We start from the raw sequence: 19,313 nt of genomic DNA, 5'->3' as shown, positions 1-19,313 counted from the left end.
CTCCTGGGTGGTCGTAAATTTTTGGCCCCTCTGAGGAATTGCTTCAGGAGGGGGTGAGAGAAGAGGGGTGGCTCAGTATTATAATGTGCTGAAATGGCTGAGGCATGAATTTTAATAGAAGAGAAGGAAAGGCCCTTGTGAAGCATCTCTGTTAAGTAATGAAGAATATGCGGTAAGCTGGGCACTGTTGTGCCCATCTCCTGAGTTTGGCTCCAGGAACAGTATCTTTTCCACTTTTCAACATATGATTTTCTAGTACTAGGCCTCCTTGCCTCCAGAATGACATCCAGCACTTGCTTACTGAGGGATGGTATTGGAGAGCTCAGGTAATTAGCCAGGCTGCAAGGTTCAGGGTTTGAAGTTGGGGATGCAGAATCTGGCCATCCTGCTGGGACAGCAGGGAAGGGGTCTGAGGCAGGTGCCATGGTTCCAGCAGTTACATACTGCACAAGAGGGGGTGTCAGTGTTGGCGTGGCCAGTCTGGTGCAATGATCTTTAGTAGAACTTTTGATAGGAGAGGCAGAGGGGGAAAAGCATAAACTGAGAGGCTTTCCCAGGTAAAGGACAGGGCATCCACTTTGCAAGCTTGTCCATGGGGAGTCCTTGTGCAAAATTTGTCGAACTGGTAGTTCTGAGGGGAAGCAAACAGGTCTATCTCTGGGCTCCCCCATGTGTTTCTCAAAATGTTGAATATCTTTGGTGCCAGTTTCCACTCGTGTGGGTCCATGAGATTTCTGCTTAGGTCGTCTGCCAGTGAATTTAGCTTGCCTGGCAGGAATTGAGCTTGTAGGTGCACTTGGTAGCTCAAGGCTATGTTCCACAGAGCCATGGCTAGTCTGCAGAGAGGGTACGAGTGGGTTCCCCCCTGCTTGTTTATGTACCACATAACAGTGGTGTTGTCTGTCTTTACCAATAATTGCCCTGGAAGAATGTGGTCCTTGAAGGCTGTCAGAGAATTCTGTACCGCTAACATTTCTTTTTGATTGACATGCAAGTGCATTTGACTCGGGTTCCATTTGCCCTGAAAGCACTGCCCTGACAAGTGAGCCCCCCATGCATAGTCTGATGAGTCTGTTGTTAGGGTTTGGGTGGCTGAGGGTAGAGTGAATGGCATCCCCTTGTTGTGGTAGCAGGCCTCTGCCCCCCAAAGGAACTCTGTCTTTATACAAGGAATGATAGGAATCATTGATTCCAGGTCCTGAGAATGTTGACACCATAGGCTTTTTAGATGCCATTGTAGTTTCCTCATATGCAGCCTTACATATGGAATTAGTAGGATGCAAGAGGCCATGAACCCCAGAGCTTGCAGTATTTTCATTGCAAATAGCTGGGTCTTTGTGGCCAGTAGTTTGAAGTAGGCTGTCAAACTTGTTTCTCTGGCGTGAGGTAGGCCATCTGGGAAATTGTGTTCAAGCTTGCTCCCAGGAATACAGTTTGTTGGGCAAGGTACTAGGTGAGATTTCTTTTCGTTTATGGTGTACCCCAGTGAGGATAGCAGTTTCTTTACAAATGCCAGATGATTTAATAGTACGTCCTGGCTTTCTGCCTGAATTAGACAATCATCCAGGCATAGGTATATTTGAATATTTCTTTGCCTGGAGAATGCAATGACTGGAGCTAGGCACTTTGTGAATACCCTGGGTGCAGTAGATAAGCCAAAGGGCAGTACAGAGAACTGATAGTGCATGTAGCCTGTGCTGAAGTGTAGGTATTTTCTGCAAGATTCCCTTACTGGGATGTGCAGGTAAGCTTCCTTTAAGTCCAATGTTGCCAACCAGGCATTTTTGCCTAGCATGGGAAGAAGCTGATGAAGAGTTAGCATTCTGAATTTTGGGATTACCAAAAATGTGTTTGGGATAGACAGGTCCAGGATAGGACGCCAGGAGTTGTCCTTTCTGGGTACCAGGAAAAGTCTGGAGTAAAAACCTTGTCCCCATTCCTCTGCTGGGACAGGCTGAATAGCCCTGATACTTAGAAGAGAGAGAAAGTACAGTTTTGCACCTACCATAAATGTAGATGTCCGATAGGAATGCATCTGCAGTCATTACAAATGGGTTGTCCTGTCGTCAGGCAGCCCTTCGGTTGGCCAGATTCCAAAGTCTGGGTCTGGCCTCGGCTGGTGTCGCACTTCACCCGACGTCATAGCTGCAGTTATTCGGGTATAAAGGAATCAGCCGAAGCCATTTTCCTCAGTGTTTCTTGCCCCAGATGCCAGGTGCCCTCTTGGAAGGCTAAATTTGGATAAATGTCAATGATTCCAAATAGTAGAGAGCAAACACAAAAAATAAGCATGTATGTACATATATACAAACAAATACACCATAATAGATCCCCCCCAAGCTAGCTGAAGGCTGGCAAATACCCTAGGAGTACCTCAGAGGGGAAGGTGGGTGAGTAATCCTGACTGCAGATGCATTCCTATCGGACATCTACATTTATGGTAGGTACAAAACTGTACTATGTCCCTTCAAGGATGCATCTGCAGTCATTACAAATGGGTAGAATACCATAGCTAAACAAGGGGAGGAGGAAAGAGTATAGATTATGGTGTAGCTAGGATCCCTTGCAAAACAGCAGTGGCAAAACCTGTTCGGGATCTAGAGTATAAAGGTAAATTGTAATGCTTGGCAAATGTATGCACGGAGGTCCAAGTAGCAGCCTCTATAATGTCCTTGGTAGCCACTCCTCGTAAGAAAGCTGTGGTAGTGGCTGTAGCCCTTGTGGAGTGAGGCCTGATGTTCTCTGGGGTTTTCTTTCCATGGTAGGAGTAACAATGGTAGGAGTAACAAAATCTAATGCAATTTCCTATCCATTTGGAGATTGTCTGTTTTGAAATTGGTTTTCCTTCCTTTCCTGTGGCATATGCTACCAGAAGCTGGTCAGTTTTTCTATTGGACTTAGTCCTGTCCAGGTAGTAGCGTAACTGTCTGTGTACATCCAAGGTATGCAAAAGTCTTTCTCCCCTGTTCTGTGGGTTTGGGAAGAATGTAGGTAGGTGGATAGCCTGATTTAATGACACTCTGGATACCACCTTAGGCATAAATGAAGGATTTGTTCTCATGGACACTCTGTCTTGATGGAAGATCAGGAAGGGTTGCACTGCCATTAATGCCTGTAGTTCAGAGACCCTTCTTGCTGAAGTTATTGCCAGCAGGAAAGCAGTCTTCCAGGATAAGTATTGTAATTCTGCTGTTGCTGCTGGCTCGAAAGGAGGAAGTGTCAATTTTTCTAGCACAAAGTTCAAGTCCCATGCTGGCAATGGTGGTTTCCTGGGAGGTTTTACATTTTTAATTCCTCTCAGAAACTGTCTGAGCAGGGGATGAGAGAAGACAGGAGGATCCAAGCTGTATTGCGCTGAAATAGCTGATGCATGTATCTTGATGGAAGAATAGGACAGGCCTGTGTGGAAGAGCTCTGCCAAGTACTCTAGGATGTTGGCCATGTTTACCAGAGTCACATCTTCTCCCTTTGCGGTACTCCAAATGAGATATCTTTTCCATTTTGCTGCATAATTCTTTCTTGTTGAAGGTCTGCGAGCCTCCAGGATTATGTCTTTAACCCTTTGGGATAAAGTTGGGTTATTTTCTGTTATGTAATGTTCCAGGCAGTTAGCTGCAGAGTTTTCAGGTTTGGATGCAGGATGTTGTAGTTCTGTGTTAACAGTAATGGGATTACGGGTAGTGTCCATATTTGTTCCCGAGACATGCTCCTCAGCAATGGGTACCAATGTTGTCTTGGCCAGTCTGGAGCTATCAGGATGATCCTTGGACGGTCCTCTTTGATCTTTAGAAGCACCTTGTGCATCAAAGGAAGTGGTGGAAATGCGTATGCTGTCAGGTTTTTCCAACTGAAAGATAGGGAGTCCACCTTCCAAGCAAGTGGGTGGTACGTCCTTGTGCAGAATTTCTTTAGCTGGTGATTGAATGGGGATGCAAACAAGTCTATTTGTGGTAATCCCCATTCCCTTGTGATGGCTTTGAAGATGTCCGGATGAAGCATCCATTCGTGGGCATCTGTGGTTGTTCTGCTTAATATGTCTGCTAGGATGTTTTCTTTTCCCGGTACAAAAATGGCTTGTAACTGAATGTTGTAGCTCAGGGCCACATCCCATAGGTCCAGTGCCAGCCGGCATAGAGGATATGAATGGGTGCCTCCCTGTTTGTTGATGTACCACATGACTGTGGTGTTGTCTGTCCTTATCAACTGACCTTCTTGGAGAAATGGTCTGAATGACTGGATTGCCAATTTTACTGCCAGCATTTCCTTTAGATTTATGTGTAGGCGCAGTTGGTCTTGAGTCCATAAGCCTTGTATGCACTTGCCCAGCATGTGTGCCCCCCAACCGAGGTCTGAGGTATCTGTCGTGATGGTTTGGCTTGGTTGGCTTTTGCAGAAGGGCAATCCTGCGTTTGATTGACAGGCCTAAGCCCACCATAGGAACTCTTGTTTCAGGCATGGGATTATTGGGATTTTGGTTTCTAGGCTGTGCTTGTGTTGGGACCACAAATTCCTTAGGTACCACTGTAGCTTTCTCATATGCAGTCTGGCATGAGGGACCAGAATTATGCAGGATGCCATGAAGCCTAGAGCTTGCAGTACTTTTCTTGCAGTTAGGTGGTTCTGCTTTGTTAATGCCAAGAAGTAGAGAGGTAGTTGCTCTTTCTTTTCTGCAGTTAGGAATGCCATTTGTTTTGATGGGTCCAGCTCTGCACCCAGAAAGGTTATTCTTTGTGATGGGATCAGCCTTGACTTTTTTATATTGACTGTATATCCCAAGGCTTGCAGCAGGTAAATGACTCTTTGTAAGTCTTCTGCTAGCTTGCTTTTGTTGTCCGCTTGTATCAGGCAGTCGTCCAGGTAGGGATAAATTTGGATTCCCTGAAGTCTGCAATGAGCAATTACTGATGCCAGGCATTTCGTGAACACTCTGGGCGCAGTAGATAAGCCAAAGGGCAATGCTGAAAATTGATAATGCTCTGATCCTGCAAGAAATCTGAGGTATCTTCTGCAAATTGGTCTTATGGGGACGTGCAGGTATGCCTCCTTGAGATCTAGAGTTACCAGCCAAGACTCCTTGCCCAGCATGGGAAGAAGCTGCTGTAGGGTCAGAATTTTGAATTTTGGAACAATAAGGAATGTGTTTAAAGCGGACAGGTCTAGAATGGTCCTCCATTTGTTTTCTTTTCTTGGTACCAGGAAGAGTCTGGAGTAAAATCCCTTTCCTTGCTCCATAGATGGTACCTTTTCCACAGCTCTCATTCTTAATAGCTGAGATATTTGTTTTAGAGCTTCTGTCCTTTGAGTAGGTGGTAGGTTTGGCATTCCTCTCTTCCCTGGTAGAGTATGGAAATGGAACCTGTAACCTTGGTCTATAGTTTGCAAAATCCATTTTTCCCTTGTGATGCAATGCCAGTTTTTTGAAAATAAGGTTAATTTTCCGCCTAAGGGTGCTTCTAGTTGTTCCCTGGTAGGCGGTGCCACTGTCAAGTCACTGTGATTGAGGTGTTGTAGTGGTGGTGGCTGCGTCCGTGCCTCGCTGGTTGTTACCTTGCCATTGGCATCCCCTGTAGGCACCCCTGGATTGGTTTCTGCCTCTTGAACGCCTATTCCTGCCTCTCTGAGCCTTTGAGGAGTCCGGAAAGGACCAATTCTTGGAGGGCCAGTTCCTGCTAAACCTTGGAGGTTGAACCTGTAAGAAATCTTTCACCGTTTGTACAGATTTCGCATTCTCTTCCATCTTTTTTAGTACCTGCTGAGCAGGGGAACCAAATAAATTGACCTTGTCCATGGGTGCATCCAAAAGCTTTGATTTGACATGGTCTGGTAATGCCTGTTCTTTCAACCATGCATGTCTCCTGATAACTGTGCCAGTCATGGCTGATCTAAAGGAAGCCTCCAGTGCATCATAGCCACATTTTAAAGAATGGTTACTAACCTGCTGTATGTTATGTACCATTTCCTGAACATATTTTTTATCTAAAGATTCTTCAGAGGAAAGCTTTTTAGTTAACTGGTCAAGCATAAACTCTTGATATTGAATCATATGAAATTGGCAGTTCAAGGCCCTAGCTGACAAGGTAGCAGAAGTGTAAACTTTTTTACCCCATCTCTCTAAGGACCTGGATTCCCTTTCAGAGGGGAGGGGGTTTTTAGCAGAAGTAGCAGCTACAGCTTTAGGGCCCTGGGTGATGGTCTCTGGATCTGCAAAAGGAGCCTTGTATAAATGGTGATGAGTGTCCGGGACCCTGTAGAACCTATCAGGCTTAGCAGGAGCCGGAGGTAATGAATCAGGAGCAGTGCAAGCATCATTAAATGCATTAAATGCATCATCTACAACAGAAAGAACTGGAGGTATAGCTAAAGGCCTATGTTGTGGCAAATGTAGAAAGGTTCTAAGCCTTTTTCTGGAGTCTGAGAAATCTTGGCCCTGCCACTGAAATTGTTCCCTCAGAGCATGCAAGGTTTCCCCAAAGGAAAATTCCTCAGGTGGAGAGGCTGAAGGAATGGACTCTTCCGCATCAGAGTCTTCGTAAGGAGAATAAGAAGCCTCAGGAAGGTCTGTATGTTCTGATTCATCAGAGGAACCATCAGTGGATACTGGTTCAGGGGGCTCTGCTCTAGGTCTCTTTTCTGGAGGTGGGAGAGGACCTGTCTGGATGAGGCTGGGATCCACGAATTAAAGAAATTAAATCCTCAGCCAAAGAAAGCATATGAGAGCTAGTGCTGGGCCTGTGTGAGGGGGATTTGGCAGGCACAGTTTTTGAAGCTTTGGCTGCTTTAGCCCTGGCAAAGGCCTTAATAGACATGACTGCAGGAGGCCTAGCAGCTCCACGTGCAGGGGTTGAAATATCCAAGGGAATTGTGTCTGATAATTCCTGAGAAACCGCAACTGAAGGCTGGATTTCAGAAGCTGATTCTACCAGGTTAGAAGAGGCCTCGGTAGAAGGCATGGTTTCGGCTGGAGAAAGAACCGCTTGCTCGGTTTCGGCCGAAACCGAGAAACTCGCGGTTTGCTTAATCGCGGTTTCGGCCGAGACCGCATACCGCGAGTGTAGGTCCTTTTCTTTTTGTTTTTTGGAAATTTGCGTTGTCGGAGGATCCGACGGCATAATGTAGGCAAAATCAGAGCCGAAAATTTGTTCAGCAAACTCCGACCGGCGTCTAAGCGTCCGTCGGTTAAAAGAAGCGTAGGCTAGACAAGCTGCTACGTCGTGGTCTGGGCCTAAACAATGTATACAGTAGGAGTGGAAATCTTTATGAGGTATTTGTTTCCCACAAGATAAACAGTTATTCACTTTCTCTGACATCGGCTGAGGCAAGAAAGAGTCCCCAAAGGGGTACTTAGCTTTTTAGAAGTCTTCGAAGTAGTATTCGGTAGTAGTAATCTCTGGATCTGACCGACTGGCACTTGCGAACAGCTTCTGCTTAGGGCGCCACGCGGCAAGAAAGACTGAGGAAAATGTCGTCGGCTGATGCCTTTATACCCGAATAACTGCAGCTATGACGTCGGGTGAAGTGCGACACCAGCCGAGGCCAGACCCAGACTTTGGAATCCGGCCGACCGAAGGGCTGCCTGACGACAGGACAACCCATTTGTAATGACTGCAGATGCATCCTTGAAGGACATCCTGCTTTTGAGCCTCTGCCCACTGATTTGGGGGTAGGCCTGGCCAACCGTTTGGGGTTGGTAAGGTGTGGAAATGGAATCTGTATCCTTGAGAAACAATTTTTAAAACCCATTTGTCTTGGGTAATGAGTTCCCAGTTTTTTGGATGCAGGGCGATCTTTCCCCCTAAAGAAGCAGTCAGTTAAGCAGGGCTTGGAAGGTTTAAGGTTACGTCATTGTGACATTTTACCATAGGGGTGTCTTACTACTTCCAGCTTTGGAAGTTGGAGCCCCCCCCTCTGCTTAAGCCTGCGAGTACCTTGAGACTGTAGCCTAGGTGGTCTGCTGTTCCTGGGTTTGGACTGAAGTCCTGGAAGACACAGGAAAGAACCAATTCTTAGAAGGCCAATGCCTACTAAGAATTGGGAGGCTTTACTTGCAGGAAATCTTCAACAATTTGCATAGATTTAGCTTTTTCCTCCATGTTTAACTACTACTTCTGCTTTGTTGCCAAACAGGCGGTCTTGGATTAAGGGAGCTTCCAGTAATTTAGCTTCAACATGATCTGGCAAAGTTTGCTCCTTAAGCCAAGCATGCCTTCTAAGAACAGACCCAGTGACAGCAGCCCTGTAAGATGCCTCAAAGGAGTCAAAACCACATTGCAAAGTATGTTTACCAACTTGTTCAGCAGAATGCATTAAATCCTGTAATTCTTTATTTTCAGCACAGTCAGGAATCAATATCATTTTCTGTTTAAGTAATCCAATAATATGCTGCTGATACTTTAACATATGAAACTGGCAGTTTAAGGCCCTAATGGCCAAAGTAGCAGAAGTGTATACTTTCTTACCCCATCTGTTCAAGGCCCTGGAATCTCTATCAGAGGGGGTAGGGTTTTTGGCAGTAGTATCCTTAATGCCTTTATGTGAAATGGTCTCTGGGTCTGCAGTAGAATTCTTAAAGAAGAACTTGTGAGAGTCATGTACTCTGTAATACCTGTCAGATTTCCTGGGAGCCAGAGGTAAAGTATCTGGGGCCAGGCAAGATTCCAAGAAGGCAACATCTACAAAGTCCAGTACAGGAGGGATAGCTAAAGGCCTGTGTTGAGGTAGGAGTAAGAATTCCCTAAGCCTCTTTTTGGAGTCAGAGTAATCCTGGCTTTCCCAGCTGAAATGCTCCCTAAAAGTGTGCAAAGTTTCACCAAAAGAGAAATCTTCTGGAGGGGAAGCAGAGGGAATGGAATCTTCTGCATCAGAATCCTCATAGGTAGATGAGGGCAAATCTTAGTCATCAGAAGAAACAGAAATTTCAGAATCCTGATCAGAAGAATCAGAAAGAAAATCAGTTCTAGGCCTCTTAGAGGGAGAAGACTGGCTTCCCCTAATTAGAGTAATAAGGTCTTCAGCCATTCTTATTTGTTTTTTAGGCATATGGGCCTGACCATGCGGTTTGGACATTTAATCGTAGATCAAGTTTTAGGCCTTGAAGAAGAAGACGGCGTCGGTTTGATATGCAAGTCAGTAGGCCTGAATACACCCTCAGAAGCCGGTGCTTGCACAGCGGCTGTGGACCCATCCAATGTAGAGTCATCTGCAGGTTCCATAGTCGAAGAAGCATCTTGCGGCATACCGGACTCCGAATGGGTCTCAGCAGAGGTCTGCAAATCTGAAGTAGCGTGTATCAGGGGCTGTGAAAGTGCCTTACTGAGTACCAGTGAGCTGGCGACTAGCTTAACGGAAGCATCGTCGGCAGCTTTGGACCTATGTGGTCTGTCTCTGTCTTTACCTTTACGTTTTTTCGGAATATCGGTAGTCAAATGGCTTAATGAAGCCATTTCTGGATAATTAAACCGAATACTGAAATAGTGTGATGCGAAAATGAACCAACGACGAATAGTTCGAGGATTGAATAAGGCACAAAACCGACAGCGAGGGACGTCGTGGTCTGGGCCTCAGCAAGGAATGCAGTACAAATGAAAATCTTTATGAGGTATTTGCTTTCCACAAGTAATGCAATTAACTTTTACTGACATTGGTTTAGAGCAAGAAAAAGGATCCCCAATGGGGTACTTGGCTTTTTTGAAGACTTCGGTTCTGAAACTCGAAAATGAAAATTTCAGGAGTCGGCCGACCGGCACTTGCGAATTGCTTCTGCTTCAGGCACCGCACGGCAAGAAAGACTGATGTAATGCTGTCGGCTGCATGCTTTATACCCCTGACTACCTGACGTCATGGAAGAAGAGACAGCAACTGATGCAGGACCCAAGACTTTGAAAACCAGGCCAGCTGAGGGCTACCTGCAAGCAGATAACCCAAATTTAATGACTGCAACAGTGGAACACGAAGAACATCTGAAGAGGCAAACCCTGCCCTAGCCTTAGAGAAAAGAGGTAGGTGGTAATGCTTTGTAAAGGTATGGACAGAGGTCCAAGTGGCAGCTTCCTAGATGTCCCTGGTGGGAACTCCTCTGAGGAATGCTGTGGAAGTGGAGGCTGCCCTAGTGGAATGGGTACGAATAGACTTAGGGAGTAGTTTCCCATGTAGTCTGTAGCAGAAATGGATACAGTGTGATATCCATTTGGAAATGGTTTACTTGAAAATGGGCTTCCCTCTGCCCCTGCGGCAAAGCTGACAAGAAGCTGGTCTGTTTTTCTGAAGGGTTTAGTACAGTCCAGGTAGTATCTGAGTTGTCTGTGCATGTCTAGTGAGTACAGAATTCTTTCCCCCTTGTATTGAGGGTTAGGAAAGAATGTGGGTAGATGTATGGCCTGGTTGAGGGTCACATCAGATACCACCTTGGGCATAAAGGAGGGGTTAGTCCTCAGGGAGACCCTGTCTGCATGGAAAATGATGAAGGGCTCAACGGCCATGAGTGCCTGAAGTTCTGAAACCCTTCTGGCTGATGTGATAGCTAGTAGGAAAGCAGTCTTCCAGGAGAGGTATCTCAATTTTGCTGAAGCAGCAGGTTTGGATGGTGGTAAGGTTAGTTTTTCTAAAACATAATTCAGGTCCCAGGCTTTTCTGGAGTTAGCTGGTTGGAAGGTAGGTTGTCAACAAGTGTTCACAAGCAGCACTCTTACACTTAGAGTCCCCAAACATAGTAGTACATAAACAGCACACTAAATTCCTGGCAGAAAGTTCCTTAATTCAAAATTTAGTCAGACAGAAAAAAAACTGGAGGTACATTGTCAGTGTACACAACTACTAACATACCATGAAATAGTCCCTAACCGTAGAAAACACTTTCCGACACTAAACTTTTCGATAAACTACAGAAAGTTTACATAAGCAGTAAATGTTCTCACAAAAAAGTAGCTTAGAGCTAAAATAGTCGTCCCTGATAGGAAACTTCTGATGTTGGAAATAATACAAGGTTTCTTAAAAAGGAAATACAGCTAAAAATTCCTGTTTAAAAACATGAATTTGTTTTTTTCTCAAAAAAACAATGTTTTGTATGAAAGGGTTCCCCACTGGGGACTTAACTGCCAAAAACTAAGCTGAAGGTCATCTGTTGTTCTACTGAAGCCTCTGAACTAATTAAAGCAGCAAGAAAGTACTTAAAATAAATCTTCACTCTGACTACAGATCTCCCTCCACGAGGTTGATCAATCAGCAGTCAGAGTGACAGTGTGGGAGGGAGCTACTGCTTTAGAAAGCTGGGCATTTGCTGAGTCTTGGTCAGGACACAACCTATACGGCCTAACAGTCACTGCAGGACAGTGAGGCAGAGAGAAAGGGAGAGAGAGAGAAAATTGTACATCAGATTTTTTTTTTTTTTTTTGCTCCTCAGCTCAGGAGTGCCAGATCAGGGACCAGTGTCAGACACGAGATGAGCAGGCTAAAGCACTGCTTATGTGGTCCTCATAGCCATTTCAGTTTGAGACTGCCTGATATATGGACTACATTCCCTTTCAGATATTATATTCAGCATGAAATGTATCCGAAGAACTAAGGCCTCCTTGCTGCTTTTATTTGGATGAATTATTTCTCTGCGCAGTGGATCAATGCTAAATCTTTGCCTCCTATTTCCTACCTACCTTTTATCACAACATGCCACCATAAAACGCCTACTATTCATGGGCACCAAGATTTTACAAGTCATAATTCTTACCTTTTGGTTTCGGAAGGACAGCTTCCACACTTATTTGTACTGGTGGGGGTGGAGGAGGTGGCAGCCTCTCAGTTTCTTTTTTATCCAGTTTTTCCACAGTATACCCTATCAAAACAAAATAAATGTCTCAGTCTTCATTCTACTCAGTAACAGAGATGATAAATCTGAAAGGAATGTGTTTGCGTGCTAAATCAAATGAATGAAGTTAAGACAGTAATAAAAATCAAGAAAAAAAAACAGAAATACTGCATTCATAAAGTCAAGTAATTCTCAAGTCAGAAAAACACCTTATCTCTTCTATGGTGACTATTAGAACAGGACAAATCAAATTTAGAGAACAATCACTATGAAACATCAACTAGACTAAGACATTAATTTTAATGAGCTGCAAAGACAACTCAAAATGTTGACTGAAATATAACAAAAGATCAAACTCTGTTGGGTACAATGTCAAGATATGATGAAGTACTCTAGCAGCCATGTGTCAGTTGACTACAATAAAAGTTCATGGACTTAACAAGACTGCAAGAATAACCTGGATATTACTGGCAGACACATCTTACTTCACTTCCTTTTATTAGGTATTCGCCATGTATTTATTTGGTTCACCTTCAGATAATCAAAGTTTCAAAACTTCGAACGTTCTGAATGGAGATTGCTGTACAGCATAGAACAGGAAATTTACAGTTTTCCTCACTGTAGTGTGATCTCAGAGTTGGTATATTTAAGGAGCGGGGGGGGGGGTGCAGGGGGTTTGGCCCTCTGCAAAAAGGTAAAAGAAAACTTTTTTTGTTTTTGCTTTTTTTTTTTTTTAATTTGATGTTCGAAGTTTCAAAACTTTGATCATCTGGTCTTCGGCCATATGATGTTTGAAGTTTTGAAACTTCGATCATCTGAAGTAGACCCATTTATTTTACATGTCTTAACTGAATAAGTGACGTGGTCCCAGGACCCTTTTCAGTCATGACCTGGGTCTAGAAGGCAAAGACAACATACATGTTACATAAAACAACAGAACCTGAACAAAACATGGAATAATAGTACTGTATTAACTGAAAGTAACCACTGCACATGTAAACACAGTGCAAACAAAATCAGTGATAAAAGTAGAAGGGAAAAAATTAAGACCATATCAGTAAAACATACATTTATCAGAGCTCCTCGATGACTAGGCTTATAAAGACCCTATGGCCAATAGCCTAGTCACCTCCTATGAACCTAATTTCTTTTTCAATCAAAGGTTCTTTTTCTTAAAATTCCCCTTTATTGAATGAGACAGCTTCGGGCTATCTGTATTTAACTCCAAAAGTAAGAGTGGAGACGGAAAGCCAGCATTTAATCTTCTGGGCATTTAGTAATTTTATATTACATGACACTTGAAATTGTTCAGTGCCTCCTTTACATCTTCTGAGCTTGCCCGATTTCTAGTGCAGGAAGGACTTTACATTCATGAAAGGGCCATAGCGGATTAACGTAAACTCATTTAAATAAAGCTTCACCATTGTTTTTTCTCTCTCTATTAATACCTGATAGACCATTGGGGAAATCTTAATTTCTTATTAAGAATGGTCTATCCCAGGGGAAAATCACAGAACAAGAAGAGGAGCAATTACAGAATGCAAAACAGAAAAATAGGGGATTACCTCAATAATATGTACGTGTTTAGAAAGACTGCTGTTAAGCAACTGTTTTTTAATAACTCTAGAGCACAAAACGTTTAGGACGATGACTCAGGCAACAGAAAGCAGAAAGGGTTGTCGTCAAGCTTAGGAGGCCTATAACAAGGAAGGTAACAATCCTGTACAGGTACTAGAAATATTTTGGAAATTTTATGAAAGTTTATGTAAAGCAGGGAAGTATGGAAATCCAGAAAAGTTACAAATGGAAGTGCTTACGGAAGAATTAAATATGCCAAGGTTAGAGGTAGATGACAAGCTCAATTACTAACAGGACAAGAGAGGAGATAAAAATGGTGATGTATAACCAATCCACAGGAAAGTCCCCAAAAATATACTGTTTGGAAGCTAGGAAGGAAAAAAAAGTACAGTTGTGTACACTTACCATACACGTAGATGTTCGAGTGTATTCACTGTTGCAGTCATCATCTGTGGGTTATCCCTGCTGTGGCAGCCCTCGGCTGGCCTGAATACCAGAGTCAATGTTATTCTGCATCAGCTGCTGTCACCTGTAGTCTGACACCAGGTCATCAGTGCTCTAAAGCAAGGCAGCCAATGCCATTCCATCAGTTTTTCTTGCCCTAACCCATCAGAAGCACAAGGAAATATGGTAAAGTAGTCCTGGTGGCTAAAAGCCACCGTGGGAAGCTTATGTCTGCTAGGGAAAGAGGATACAAGGGGAAAGGTGGGAGGGAAACCAGAACTGCAACAGTGAATTAACTCGAACAACTACATTTATGGTAAGTGTACAGAACTGTTTCACTGTTGCAGTCATCACCTGTGGAAGGATTCCCAAAGCTGAGGAGGAGGGGGGGGGGTGGAAGGATTAGTCAGAGCCCTAGGCATGGGTCAGCAAGCTCTGCAGAAAGTACAGTGTACACTTACCATAAATGTATGTTCGAGTATATTCACTGTTGCAGTCATTACATTTGGGTTATCTGCTTGCAGGTAGCCCTCAGCCAGCCTGATTACCAAAGTCTTGGGTCCTGCATCGGTTGCTGTCTCTTCTTCCATGACATCAGGTAGTCAGGGGTATAAAGCATGCAGCCGACGCCATTACATCAGATGTCAGGTGCCCCCATAATGTGAAGCAATTATATACAAGGTTACACCTCCAACAAAAAGCAAATACACCAGAAAGCTTAAATACAGTAAAGAAGAAGAGAGGTATAGGCAATAGAAGTCAGGGGGCTGTAGGGAGGGTAACCAGGACTGCAACACTGAGTACACTCGAACATCTACATTTATGGTAAGTGTACACAACTGTACTATGTTCGTGTTTCACTGTTGCATGTCATTACATTTGGGTAGATCCCCAAAGCTAAGGAATGGAGGAAATGATTAGAGAGAATTAGGACCAGTAGACCAGTAGAGAACCTGCTGTTGAGCCTCTGCCCACTGATTGAGGGTAGGTCTGGTCAACCGTTTGGGGTTGGTAAGGTGTAGAAGTGGAATCTGTATCCTTGAGAAACAATTTTTAAAACCCATTTGTCTTGGGTAACGAGTTCCCATTTTTTTGCATGCAGTGCGATCTTTCTCCCTAAAGGAGCAGTCAGCTGAGTAGGGCTTGGAAGGTTTAAATTTAAGTCATTGTGACAGTTTACCATAGGGGGGTGTCTTACTACTTCCAGCTTTGGAAGTTGGAGCCCCCCACTGCTTAGGCCTGTGAGTGCCTTGAGACTGTAGCCTAGGTGGTTTGCTGTTCCTGGGTTTGGACTAAGAAGGCCTGGAAGAGACAGGAAAGGATCAATTCTTAGAAGGCCAATGCCTACTAAATTTGGGAGGCTGTAATTGCAGGAAATCTTCAACAATTTGCATAGATTTACCTTTTTCCTCCATCTTTTTAAGTACTACTTCTGCTTTGTTGCCAAACAGGCGGTCTTGGTTTAAGGGAGCATCCAGTAATTTAGCTTTAACATGATCTGGCAAAGTTTTCTCCTTAAGCCAAGCATGCCTTCTAAGATCAGACCCAGTGACAGCAGCCCTGCAAGATGCCTCTAAGGAGTCAAAACCACATTGCAAAGTATGTTTACCAACTTGTTCAGCAGAATGCATTAAGTCCTGTAATTCTTTATTTTCAGCACAGTCAGGAATCAATATCATTTTCTGTTTAAGTAATCCAATAATATGCTGCTGATACTTTAACATATGAAACTGGCAGTTTAAGGCCCTAATGGCCAAAGTAGCAGAAGTGTATACCTTCTTACCCCATCTGTCCAAGGCCCTGGAATCTCTATCAGAGGGGGTAGGGTTTTTGGCAGTAGTATCCTTAATGCCTTTGGGTGCCTGTGAAATGGTCTCTGGGTCTGCAGTAGGATTCTTAGAGAGGAACTTGTGAGAGTCAGGTACTCTGTAATACCTGTCCGGTTTCCTGGGAGCCAGAGGTAAAGTCTCTGGGGCCAGGCTAGATTCCAAGAAGGCATCATCTACAATGTCCAGTACAGGAGGGATAGCTAAAGGCCTGCGTTGAGGTAGGAGTAAGAATTCCCTAAGCCTCTTTTTGGAGTCAGAGTAATCCTGGCTTTCCCAGTGGAAACGCTTTATAAAAGTGTGCAAAGTTTCACCAAAAGAGAAATTTTCTAGAGGGGAAGCAGAGGGAATGGAATCTTCCACATCAGAATCCTCATAGGTAGATAAGGGCAAATCTTGGTCATCAGAAGAAACAGAAATTTCAGAATCCTGATCAGAAGAATCAGAAAGAAAATCAGTTCTAGGTCTCTTAGAGGGAGAAGGGTGGCTTCCCCTAAATTAGAGTAATAAGGTCTTCAGCCATTCTTATTTGTTTTTTAGGCATATGGGCTTGACCATGCGGTTTGGACGTCATTTTTCTAGGCGTAGATCGAGTTTTAGGCCTTGAAGAAGAAGATGGTGGCATTAGTTTCATATGCAAGTCAGTAGGCCTGAATACACCTTCAGAAGCCGGTGCCTGCACAGCGGCTGCGGACCCATCCAAGGTAGACATCCGCAGGTTCCATAGTCGAAGAAGCATCTCGCGGCATACCATCCAAATGGGTCTCAGTAGAGGCCTGCGAATCTGTAGCAGCATGTATCAGGGGCTGCGAAAGCGCCTCACTGAGTACCGGTGAATTGGCGAGTAGCTTAACGGAAGCGTCGTCGGCAGCTTTGGACCTCTGCGGTCTCTCTCTTTATGTTTTTTTGGAATGTCGGTAGTCGGATGGCTTACCGAAGCCATTTCTGCATAATTAAACTGAGTACTGAAATAGCTTGATGCGAAAATGAACAGACGAATAGTTCGCGGATTTAATAAGGCACAAAACTGACAGCAAGGGACATCGTTGTCTGGGCCTAAGCAAGGAATGCAATACGAATGAAAATCTCTATGAGGTATTTGCTTTCCACAAGTAATACAATTAAATTTTACTGACATCGGTTTAGAGCAAGAAAAAGGATCCCCAACGGGGTATTTAGCTTTTTTGAAGACTTCGGTTCTGAAATTCGAAAATGAAAATTTCAGGAGTCGGCCGACCGGCACTTGCAAACTGCTTCTGCTTTGGGCACCGCACGGTAAGAAAGACTGATGTAATGGCGTCGGCTGCATGCTTTATACCCCTGACTACCTGACATCATGGAAGAAGAGACAGCAAACGACGCAGGACCCAAGACTTTGAAAATCAGGCCAGCTGAGGGCTACCTGCAAGCAGATAACCCAAATTTAATGACTGCAACAGTGAAACACGAAGAACAGCTGCAGAGGCAAACCCTGCCCTAGCCTTAGAGAAAAAAGGTAGGTGGTAATGCTTTGTAAAGGTATGGACAAAGGTCCAGGTGGCAGCTTCCAAGATGTCCCTGGTGGGAACTCCTCTGAGGAATGCTGTGGAAGTGGAGGCTACCCTAATGGAATGGGTACGAATAGACTTAGGGAGTAGTTTCCCATGTAGTCTGTAGCAGAAATGGATACAGTGTGATATCCATTTGGAAATGGTTTACTTGGAAATGGGGTTCCCCCTCTGCCCCTGCGGCAAAGCTGACAAGAAGCTGGTCTGTTTTTCTGAAGGGTTTAGTATAGTCCAGGTAGTATCTGGGTTGTCTGTGCAACGTCTAGTGAGTGCAGAATTCTTTCCCCCTTGTTTTGAGGGTTAGGAAAGAAGGTGGGTAGATGTATGGCTTGGTTGAGGGTCACATCAGATACCACCTTGGGCATAAAGGAGGGGTTAGTCCTCAGGGAGACCCTGTCTGCATGGAAAATGATGAAGGGCTCAACGTCCATGAGTGCCTGAAGTTCTGAAACCCTTCTGGCTGATGTGATAGCTAGTAGGAAAGCAGTCTTCCAGGAGAGGTATCTCAATTCTGCTGAAGCAGCAGGTTTGGATGGTGGTAAGGTTAGTTTTTCTAAAACATAATTCAGGTCCCAGGCTGGTGTGGGTGGCCTTCTGGGAAGTCTGATATTAGAAGCCCCCCCTGAGGAATTGTTTAATTAAAGGATGTGAGAATAGGGGCTGGTCTGTATCAAAATGAGCTGAAATGGCGGAGGCGTGGATTTTAATAGAAGAGAAGGAAAGGCCACTATTGAGCAACTCGGCTAGGTAGTCCGGTATAAGCTGGATGGAAGGTTGTTTGGTACTGCCCCCTCTGGACTGGCTCCAGAAGCAGAATCTTTTCCATTTCCCCTGCATAAGATTTTCTGGTGCTGGGCCATCTGGCCTCTGTGATAATGCCTATGACCTGTTTGCTTAACAGGGACCCCTTTGTTTGCTTTTAAAGTATTAGCCATGCTGACATTTTGAGAGTCTCAAAGTCTGGGTGCAGCATTCCCCCCCTCACCTGGGTCAAGAGGTCTGATATCGGGGAAGCTGTCTGGGAGGCTGTAAGGTCAGGCTGTGCAGTAATGGGTAGCAATGCTGTCTGAGCCAATCTGGAGCAATGAGGATGGCCTTTGGTCTCTCCTCCCTTATCTTGATCAGTACCTTGGGAATAAGAGGCAGAGGAGGGAATGTGTACACAAAGAGGGAGTTCCAGGGGAAGGTCAAGTCATTCACCTTCCACACTAGGTGTTGATACTCTGGTACAGAATGTTTTCAGCTGGTGGTTGAGGTGTGAAGCAAAGAGATCCATTCTCTGGAGTTCCCCACTCCTGAATGACTTGCAAACAGATTTTTCTGTAGAGCTGCAATTTGTGGGAGGTCCAGTAAATTTCTGCTTAGGTGGTGTGCCAGCATGTTGTTGATCCCTGGTAGGTATTAGGCAATTAGGGGTAATCCCATGGAGGAGGCTGTCAGCCAGAGGCTTATGGCTAGCCTGCACAGAGGGTAAGATTGGGTCCCTCCCTGTTTGTTGATATAACAGATTAGTGTTGTGTTGTCTGTTTTGTTAAGGAGAACCCCTGGCCAGAGATGGGGTTTGAAGGATCTCAGAGCCTTTTGCACTGCCATCATTTCCTTCTGACAGATGTTTAAGGGAAGGTACTGGGCATCTCAAAGACCTTGGGTGCACCTGTCTGCTAGGTGAGCGCCCCAAGCAATGTCTGATGCGCTGGTGGCAATGGCCTGGCTGGTAGGGAGGAGGATGAAGGGAAGACCCTTGTTCTTGGCACAGGCCCCTACAAACCATAGAAATTCGGCCCTTATACAGGGGATCAGAGGGAAGAGAGGTCTCTAGAGGCCAAGAGTGCGGACACCAAAGGTTCTTTAGATACCGCTGAAGTTTCCTCATGTGAAGCCTGGCCACAGAAATTAGAAGGATGCAAGATGCCATATACCCCAAGGCTTGCAGGAACTTCCTCGCAATGAGGTGAATTCTGGAAGCCAGCTGGGTAAAGTAGAGAGGCACAAAGCTCTGCTTTTCTGGGGATAGGATGGCCATTTAGGATGCTGTGTCCAGCAGTGCTCCCAAGAAAATGATCTTCCTGGAGGTTGTTTGCTTTGATTTCTTCTCATTTATAGTGAACCCTAGGAAAGTTAGGA

General features: G+C 44.7%; 1 protein-coding gene across 1 annotated transcript in view; it reads right to left on the bottom strand.

The window, feature by feature from the left end:
- The window catches only part of ANKS1A (ankyrin repeat and sterile alpha motif domain containing 1A), a 3,005,277-nt gene that overhangs the window by 2,044,232 nt on the left and 941,732 nt on the right, over positions 1 to 19,313 (bottom strand). Inside the window, exon 8 of the mRNA XM_044076145.1 lies at positions 11,717 to 11,821. Coding sequence (XP_043932080.1) covers positions 11,717 to 11,821 — 105 coding nt within the window. The remainder of the gene's footprint in view (positions 1 to 11,716; positions 11,822 to 19,313) is intronic.

Source organism: Protopterus annectens, chromosome 7.part0 (assembly GCF_019279795.1).
Source record: "Protopterus annectens isolate FY-2018-M chromosome 7.part0, PAN1.0, whole genome shotgun sequence".
Lineage (NCBI taxonomy): Eukaryota > Metazoa > Chordata > Ceratodontiformes > Protopteridae > Protopterus > Protopterus annectens.
The sequence above is the reverse complement of the archived record's forward strand: the minus strand, read 5'-3'. Positions and strand labels throughout refer to the sequence as shown.